This window comes from Symphalangus syndactylus, chromosome 6, assembly GCF_028878055.3.
Source record: "Symphalangus syndactylus isolate Jambi chromosome 6, NHGRI_mSymSyn1-v2.1_pri, whole genome shotgun sequence".
In the NCBI taxonomy this organism is placed as follows: domain Eukaryota; kingdom Metazoa; phylum Chordata; class Mammalia; order Primates; family Hylobatidae; genus Symphalangus; species Symphalangus syndactylus.
Window position 1 is genome coordinate 113,817,479 of NC_072428.2, and position 9,945 is coordinate 113,827,423.

Consider the following 9,945-nt stretch of genomic DNA (forward strand, 5'->3'; position numbering starts at 1 on the left):
TGCATTTCCTGCCCCTGAATGGAAGCTAGGTCTCTACATACGCTTCTATATCTCAATTTATTTATAGGCCTCTTTGAGATCTTTAAGTGATACACTTTACAAATAGACATATATAATATCTATTTATTATTTGAGTCTTTTTCCTCAAAACTATGACTAACAGAAAATTAAATCTCTCCACAGGTCTTCTAGAGTGCACTAAAGCAGAAGATAACATAAGATTTTTATCTTACCATGAAAGTATTATCTGAAGGACATTTAAGGCTTTGTGTTGTTCAACCAGTACATCTCACTTCATGGCTCCTTATATTTTTTATTCTAAAGTTTATCTCTTGTCTAAAACCTGCTCAACTTCCAATTTATCAAAGGAAACCTTTTATAGCTGCTTGGAATGCTCCAACAGATCAATGTTTGATAAAATATAATTTAAGACTAAATTTGAAAATGTTTCCTGTGATTGGAAGCCCACTGGCCAAGGCCAGGGGGCAAAATGTCACTATATTTTATGTCAACAGATTGGGATACTATCCGTGGTATACATCACAAGGGGTCCCCATTAATGGGGGTCTCCCACAGAACATAAGTTTACAAGTACATCTGGAAAAAGCTGACCAAGATATTAATTATTACATCCCTTCTGAAGATTTCAGTGGACTCGCTGTTATAGATTGGGAATATTGGCGACCACAGTGGGCCCGGAACTGGAACGCAAAAGATGTTTACAGACAGAAGTCAAGAAAGCTTATTTCCGATATGGGAAGGAATGTATCAGCTACCGATATTGAATATTTAGCTAAAGTGACCTTTGAAGAAAGTGCAAAAGCTTTCATGAAGGAAACCATCAAATTGGGAATTAAGAGCCGACCCAAAGGCCTTTGGGGTTATTATTTATATCCTGATTGCCACAATTATAACGTTTATGCCCCAAACTACACCGGGTCATGCCCAGAAGAGGAAGTCTTGAGGAACAATGAGCTCTCTTGGCTCTGGAACAGCAGTGCTGCTTTATATCCTTCTATCGGTGTCTGGAAATCCCTTGGAGACAGTGAAAACATTTTGCGCTTCTCCAAATTTCGGGTGCATGAATCCATGAGGATCTCCACCATGACATCTCATGATTATGCTCTGCCTGTATTTGTCTACACAAGGCTAGGGTACAGAGATGAACCTTTATTTTTCCTTTCTAAGGTAAGAAGCTTCTTGTCCAATGGTGGGGGATTTCCTCCTTATCTCTAAAAGGACATTTCTTTGTTAATTATGTTTTTGAAGAATTGATTTCAATTAATGGTCTGTTATATAGGAGCATAATTCTTCCTTGACTAGTCATGCGTTTAGACTCTTCATTTATGGAAACTGAATTTTGATTATCTTATTCATTATTATTCTCTTAAGGAACAAAGTAAGGTGAGAAAGGGTTAAAGTAGATACCAGCAATGACTACATTTCCTGCATACCAACTTTAACCGTACTCACTTACAATCGGGCATTTTGGAAGGTTATTGAAATGATCGGCAGTGAGCAGGTTAGACAATCAAAAAGGATGTTTTGAAATGGAGTGTTTGCTCATACATGTGGAAGCAGAATTGTCTAGCCAATTAAACAAAAAATTCTAGGGAAAGTAGTGGGTATTTTAATCTTTGTTTTGTTTTGTTTTGTTTTCTTCAAGATGGAGTTTTTTGCTCTTGTCACCTAGGCTGGAGTGTAATGATGCAATCTCGGCTCACTGCAACCCCCACCTCCTGGGTTCAAGCGATTCTTCTGCCTCAGCCTCCCAAGTAGCTGGGTTTACAGGTGCCCACCACCACCCCTCCACCAGCTAATTTTTGTACTTTTAGTAAAGATGGGGTTTCACCATGTTGGACAGGCTGGTCTTGAATTCCTGACCTCAGGTGATCCACCCGCCTCAGCCTCCTAAAGTGCTGCGATTACAGGCATGAGCCACCGTGCCCAGCCTAATCTTTGGATTTGGATAATCTTGTGTAACCTTCCTACACTGAGAAGACTCGGGACTTGTGGAGGGCTTCACATGTGTGATGCAGTAATGTTTTAAGGTATTGCTGGAAGCCAGTGGTTTAATATATTTTAACGGAGGCATTTTTCCTTTCTCCACCATTACAAATTTCAACTCACCAATATCTGTTAAAGACGTTCTGAGTTCTAGGCATCCTAAGGAGGAGGCATAGAAAACACCCAGGTGAGGGCTCTACGGTGACCAGGTATCTTTGGAACATAAATGGAGTGTATTCATCAGAGGGAGAAATGATGGATATGTATGAAATATGGTAAATACCATACCTCTGACATCATTCATGAGGTGAAGGAGGAAGGAAAAAAGTCTCTGTTGTGAACTTCTATTCATGCCACCCAGAAAAATCAGTGAAAAATAATTGACTGAAGAATAATAGGAAGTCAGTACTGTCTGAAAGGTTTTAAAAAGTTACCTAGGCCAGGTGCAGTGGCTCACTCCTGTAATCCCAGCACTTTGGGAAGCTGAGGCAGGTGGATCACGAGGTCAGGAGTTTAAGACCAGCCTGGCCAAGATAGTGAAACCTCATCTCTACTAAAAATACAAAAATTAGCCAGGTGTGGTGGCGGGTGCCTGTAATCCCAGCTACTCAGGAGTCTGAGGAGAGAATTGCTTGAACCCAGGAGGCAGAGGTTGCAGTGAGCCGAGATTGCGTGCACCATTGCACTCCAGCCTGGCCGACAGAGCAAAACTCCATTTCAAGAAAAAAAAAAAAAAGAAAGTTACCTAAATCTTTACAAAATAATCTTGACTCTGGAATGGAATCAAAATTTAAATACCAGTTTTTTTTGTAAAACGTCTTTTCTATATTTGACTCAACAAAGTTCCTTTCTTTAGTGATAATAAATTGACTTTTGGAAGAAACAATAAACTCTAAGGGACAAAATGTTCATTTCAAAAGATGAATTTAGACTACTGGTACATTCTGCGCACTCTGTGAACCTGGTGTAAGCTTCTTTGTCTAGTAGCTATAGCCACGGAAATGCTTTCTTTCCTCTCAGGAAGAAAGGAGCAACAGTTTGGGTTTCATCTCATTCTGCACTCTTTTTTTCTGAGTGGCAAGCTATTTCCAAGTGTTTTAAACTATAAGTGTACCCACCATTGTACCCTATTGACTTTAAAAATCTGCCCATAATTTTTTTTTTTTTTTAGATGGAGTTTCCCTCTGTCGCCCAGGCTGGAGTGCAGTGGCGTGATCTCGGCTCACTGTGACCTCCGCCTCCCGGGTTCAAGTGATTCTCCTGCCTCAGCCTCCGAGTAGCTGGGGTTACATGCATGCGCCGCCATGCCCAGCTAATTTTTGTGTTTTTAGTAGAGACGGGGTTTTGCCGTTGGCCAGGCTGGTTTCGAACTCCTGACCTCAAGAGATCCACCCGCCTTGGCCTCCCAGAGTGCTGAGATTTTAGGTGTGAGCCACTGTGCCCGGCCCCACCCATAATTTTTTAAAAGCCTGATATTCATTTGTACCAAACTCTTAATGACCATTAATGGCTTCCATTTCTGATTTTCCCAACAGTATCTGAATTTTAGAATGCACACACACATACAGTTAAGATTACAAAAAAGATTCACTGGTAAGTAGCAAATCTCTTAACCTCCCTGGACTTAGTGTCTTAGTGTCTTCATGTACAAAATGGGACAATATTACCTGCCCTACTGACCTAGCAAAAGTATGATGTAAATCAAATGAGAACATGCGTATGAAAACTTCAAGCTCTACAGAAACCTATGTGATATGGCTATTACTTTTTTAACAGCCATCAAAGCCTTAAACTTAAACATGGGATATTTAAGAGTGGAATCTCAGGCAATACCTATAGAATGGGAAATATAGAGGTGGTCAAACCTCATTTCACAGAGAAGATTGCCTGTATTATTTACATATAAATGCAACCTAGACATAACCTGATGCTGTGCTTTTAAAACATTTATTATTTATTATTAGTTTTTCATTTTTATACATTTAGGGGGTGCAAGTGCAGTTTTGTTACATGGATATATTGAGTAGTGGTGAATTCTGGGCCAATCACCTGAAAAGTATACATTTTACCCAACAGGTCATTTCTTATCCCTCACTCCCCTCCCACCCTTGCACCTTTTGGAGTCTCCAACGTCTATTATTGCACTCTGTATGTCCATATATACCCATCGTTCAGCTCCTACTTATCAGTAAAAACATGTGATATTTTACTTTCTGTTTCTGAGTTATTTCACTTAAGATAATGGCCTCCTGTTCCATCTGTGAGATGTGCTTTTAAAAATTAACAACAGGAGTTTCCTTGCCTATAGATTTAAAGATATTTATTCTTGTCATTAATTCATGCTGTCTCTGGTAAGGCACAAAGGCAGCTCATTAGTAATGCTCCAGCTCCCCACAGTGGGCACCTTGCTTACATGCACTCTGGTAAGCATTAGGGACTGACACCGAAGTGTTGAGTGAATCCCCTGAGTAGCCCTACCCTCTGCTTCTGAAACCTTGATTCAGGTCCAAGGATCATGTGTAGGTGCAAAGCACCCTGTGCCACACTGGGACCTGGGAGGCTCATTTTCAGTACATCTACTTTGTTCCTTTCTTTTTCTGTAATGTGACAACACCACCGTGGCTCAAGCTTTTGGGTGGTCCCATTCTGTTCCCAGAAGCACTTTATCTGTGACTTTCCTAGCTGGGTAGTGCCCTTGCTTTTCTGATCCCCAAAACATAGCTGCTTTGTGATTCATTCAGCACTCTGCTGTCTGTGAGGTGACAGTGGACTAATTTGTTGAGAAACGATTTGAAAACTAATTTGGAAGAAACTGACAGCAACCTCAGAAGGTTTTCTCAGAAGGCTTTCACCAGAAACATCTGCCGCTTACATACTTAACTATAGGTCAATAACCTATAAAAATAAAATGTAAATGTTATATCCTTATTCTCCTTTAATGACAATGCCTTCGTCAAAAGGAGAGCTGTTGGGGATTTCTGCCTTGATCACACCATGTGATTATATGACACCATTTTCAGGGAAGTTTCAAAGTGAGCGGAGTGAGAAGTTCTGCTCCCTTATGTCTTTGCCCAAAGAGGGAGTGGACACAGACTCAGCAGAGTCTGCAGTCTTGGTACTGCAGGGATGGTTCCTCCTCTGTCCTGTTCATCGTGCCATTGACAATTTTCAAAATCCTTTCATTTATACTATCTCATTTGAGCCTCTCAAAACCTCCTCTCCTTCCTGTCATGTCAGCTATGACCTGTTCAGCAGATATTATAATCATAGGGAATGAAAATGGATGTTAACCTGAAAGGGAAATTAGTTTAAACCAAAATCTCTTTCCTTATTGAAAGTCACAAGACAATTGCCCAGAAAAAAAAAAAAACTGTAAAAACTGATATTGTAAAACCTTTAATTTTAGTGTTAGACAATAAAAGTGTCAGATAAAGAGATTTAGCTCTCAAGTATTAAGTGCCCAATGGCAAAATAGCATTTACAGTTCTGCTTTTATTTTCCACCAAATCACCTAATAACATTTTCTAGCATTTAATTGGTAGAAATTCACTCTTAGAGTAAAAGGTGAATGCTTAGTATCCTAAAGAGTGGGGGAATGTGTTATAATTTAATAAACTAGGAAACCAACTACATACATTCAAATCTTAATTTGCTCCAGAAAACGGCCTAGATCCATGTTAATCTTTAAACACTAAAACAATAACCCTTTAAGATTATAAAATCAAAATTCTCTCTGCTAAAACCTTACCTTTGTCTATCTTAACCATATTGCAGAAAATTCCAGCGACTTTACCATGACTGCATGAGTCATAAATAAAGCACATTAGGTCAGGTACTTAGAAATTAAACACACATAATTTCAGGGACAAATATAAAAGCTGGACCAAATCAGAGCCTGCAAGCCCTTAACGTTGCTTCTTTGCCTGGCCTTGGAATTGAAATGATATAAACCCATCCAAATAACTGTGGGGATGAAGTGTCACTGGGGCATGTTGCAAAATGGAAAAGGAACCTGGTTAACAGGATCGCATTTGGAGAAGGAAAACTTTTGGATTCTCTTTCCAGGGCACATACATATAACCTGGTATGAGGGTATGTGCCCCTGATTTATTTCAATTAAATAATTTCTGATAACTTTACAGCCTCATTGTCTTCAATATAATATCCTGCATGGCAAAATATGTTTTTCTTTAAAAATATTTATATGTTTTTGCATATGATTACAGAGTGTGATTTTTGAGCATTGGTTTATTCAGCATTTGTGCCACTCTAAGAAAATAGAAAATAGTATCTAAGGAGTATATGAGCTCAGTACCAGCCCTATCATACTGAACTCAGACTCTAATCCTAATCCCTGGTGGGTTTTTTGTTTTTTGTTTTTGAGGCAGAGTCTCGCCCTGCCATCCAGGCTGGAGTGCAATGGCACGATCTTGGCTCACTGCAACCTCCGCCTCCTGGGTTCAAACGATTCTCCTGCCTCAGCCTCCGGGCGCCCACCACCACGCCCGGCTAATTTTTTTTTGTATTTTTAGTAGAGACGGGGTTTCACCATGTTGACCAGGCTGGTCTCAAACTCTTGACCTCGTGATCTGCCCGCCTCGGCCTCCCAAAGTGCTGGGATTGCAGGCGTGAGCCACCGCGTCCGGCCCCTGGTGGGTTGTTTTACATTCAAATTAATAATGAACTCTACTATCTTCAATCTAGCAAGATCTAGTCAGCACCATAGGAGAAAGTGCTGCCTTGGGAGCTGCAGGCATTGTTATTTGGGGAGACATGAATTTAACTTCATCCAAGGTAAGTCAGTATCTTGAAGGTATATTTAATGTTTTTTATTAAAAGTATTTCTCTGCTTTCTTGGAGAGCTTACTCTAATAAAGCTCTCATGACCTGCATAGCAAACCAGCTTTAGAATAAATATTCCAAATCAGGGCCTGATACATAGAAAAGGCTAAAAAATATTGTGAACTTTTATAAAGATAGTAATCATAACACTGACATTTGATGAATATTTATGATGCGCTAAGGTTGTGCTAAGAGATTTTTTGAGTTGGATTTGCTCACTTACTGGTCATATGAGGTAGTGACTATCATCCTCATTTACAGATGATGAAACTAGAGGGAAACCAACTAGGTTAATAGCTATTTAGGATAGTTAGTGGTAGAGTTGGCATTAGCCACAGTTTGATGATGGACACCTTGCATTTAACGACTATAGAAAATGTGTTATATACTATTTTGAGAGGGAGAAACAGGTGGTAACTTTTTAATTCTCCACAATGAAGTTACTTTTTCTCTACAGAGAAATCAGCTGAAAATTAACAGCATTTAAAATAAGATTTATGGCTGGGCACGGGGGCTCACGCCTGTAATTCCTGCACTTTGGGAGGTGGGATCACTTCAGGCCAGCAGTTCGAGACCAGCCTGACTGACATGGAGAAAGCCAGTCTCTACTAGAAATATAAAAATTAGGCGAGTGTGATGACACATGCCTGTAATCCCAGCTGCTCAGGAGGCTGAGGCAGGAGAATGGCTTGAAGCTGGGAGGCAGAGATTGCAGTAAGTCAAGATGATACCATTGCACTCGAGCCTGGTTGAAAGAGTGAGACTCCATCTCAAAAAAAAAAAAAAAAAAAAGAAAAAAAAAGATTTATATGGCTCTTCAAATTTCTCTCAGCTGAGATTTTTATTTTTTTTTTATTCCAGGAAAGATTCCTAGTTTTCCCCAATCCACATTAATCACAATCTCTTCCATATTTCCAGATGTGGTTTGTTTATGTTTCTATAGTGTAACGCATTTTACCTTGAATACTGGTACCCTTGATACTTTTTGCTAAATTGAATTTTTTGGCAAGTCCATGATGATCTGATATTATTCTTAGAATTTCACAGTCTCAATTTGTTGCTACTGAGATAGTGTTCATGAAACTGTTTATGCCTATGCCCACATATGAGAATTAGGTAGAAACTGAGAGGATTAATTCCTGACTTTCCAGGTGTGATATTTCCACCCCAGCCCCTTGATGGCTCATCAGAAAAGCTTCATCAGGAAGGTGGGTGCACACAGGTGGCCTCTGTTTAGAACACGTAATAGGAACCATATACACAAAAGTTACTTAGCCATACAGGCTTTTCTGTGTTTGAATTGTATTAGAAGTACGGGACCCAGGACAGTTGATGGAAATTAACAGGAAAATCCAGAAGGCTATAATACTTGGTAGAATGGTGGAATAAGATGATTTGACAATAAATGACGGACTATGATTCAGGCTCTAACACAACCCTGGAAGGCCCCACATACCTGAATGGCAGCCTGAGGGCAGCAGTTCTGGTACATTCCTAATTTGGGTTTGTTCCTTTTCCTTTTATACCCATTAACTTGGGAGCTAGAAGGAAGAAAAAAAGAATGTAAATGGAGAAAAGCAAGGTCTCATGTGCTGATTCTGGGGGCCATTTGCAAGTTCAGTTGCTTAGCCTGACTGTAACATAGTATCCATCTCCTGCCCCTCAGACCTCTTCCCTTTCTGATTTGGGACCCTTGTTATAGTGTCCAGGAGCCTACAAGTTCAACAACTGGAACCAAGCCATTATGTTTTAATCAAGACCAAAAATCTGAGACATTAGAAGCTCTAATTCTATCAGTACCAGCGAGAAACACTAAAATCGATTTCTTTCTACATTTCTACCAGGGAGAAACACTAAAATCGATTTCTTCCTACATTTCTAGGCCAACTGTACAAAGGTGAAGCAGTTTGTGAGTTCTGATTTAGGGAGCTACATAGCCAATGTGACCAGAGCTGCTGAGGTATGCAGCCTTCACCTCTGCAGGAACAATGGGAGGTGCATAAGGAAGATGTGGAACGCACCCAGTTACCTTCACTTGAACCCCGCAAGTTACCACATAGAGGCCTCTGAGGACGGGGAATTTACTGTAAAAGGAAAAGCATCTGATACAGACCTGGCAGTGATGGCAGATACATTTTCCTGTCATTGTTATCAGGGATATGAAGGAGCTGATTGCAGAGAAATAAAGACGGCTGATGGCTGCTCTGGGGTTTCCCCTTCTCCTAGTTCACTAATGACACTTTATCTACTGCTTTTAGCAAGTTATCAAAGCATTCAGTTGTGAGATAATTGAGTTTAAAGGGAATTGTGTGGCCTCTTGCCTAGTCATTTAAAGAAGGGTGTAACTTACGACAATTTTTTTCTCTTATGAATTCTATTGAGAGGTATTATAAGTAGACATTATGTATGTCACTTAACATAAACAGAAACATGCTATTTTATTTGCCTCCAATCTGGCTAGGAAACCAGATCTGGAGTAAAGTCAATGTACACTTCCTCCTTATTGGAATATTTAAGTTGCTTTAAAACTAGTATAATTTAGTCTTTACATGAATGTACACACTTAAAATTATACATGAAAATATTAAATTATTCATTTCAAAGTCTGTTTTTTCAAGTTGGAAATTTATTTAAGGACACATTACTAAGTAATCATCTGATGTAACAGAAGGGGTCACCTGGTCAACTGGTCCACTGAAGAGGACTAAATGTAGTTTCTATTCTAGCCACGGGTTCACACTAGGTTTCTGTTTCCCACCTGGACTTATTGAGTGCAGAACCATTCCTGGCATGGCTTCTCATGAGGGGCCGAAGACTGAGGTAAGGGGGAGCCATTCCCAACTTGCAAAGCACCAATTCTAAGATGGCACTTCGAGTCCTTCCTTCACAGACCCTGGCAGTCTGAATACTGTGAAGGCTTTGGGATAATATTCATGCTTACCTACGCTGACACTGCTGTAGATCTGGAAGCTGGAGCCATATTAGTAAAAATGCAGTTGGTGACTTTTGCAAGCAAAAATCATTATATAGAAAACATGACATTTAAGGGGTCCAAAAGTGCTATCGAAAAGGAGGCCTATGAGAAATGTTAGATAT

The 9,945-nt window shown here is 39.8% G+C and overlaps 1 protein-coding gene across 1 annotated transcript; it reads left to right on the forward strand.

Moving 5' to 3' along the window:
* Positions 1-204: 204 nt before the first annotated feature.
* Positions 205-9,185, forward strand: HYAL4 (hyaluronidase 4). Its single transcript, XM_055281424.2, has 3 exons — positions 205-1,188; positions 6,712-6,801; positions 8,732-9,185. Exons 1-3 carry the CDS (start codon positions 235-237, stop codon positions 9,131-9,133), a joined length of 1,446 nt encoding a protein of 481 aa, XP_055137399.1. The 5' UTR covers positions 205-234; the 3' UTR covers positions 9,134-9,185.
* Positions 9,186-9,945: the final 760 nt, after the last annotated feature.

Bases quoted from the DNA above. Each gene is read 5' to 3' on its own strand.
- HYAL4 (XM_055281424.2), top strand. From the start codon at position 235: ATGAAAGTATTATCTGAAGGACATTTAAGGCTTTGTGTTGTTCAACCA. The intron at 1,189-6,711 runs GTAAGAAGCTTC...TCTTCAATCTAG, and splicing joins CTTTATTTTTCCTTTCTAAG to CAAGATCTAGTCAGCACCAT. The intron at 6,802-8,731 runs GTAAGTCAGTAT...CTACATTTCTAG, and splicing joins TGAATTTAACTTCATCCAAG to GCCAACTGTACAAAGGTGAA.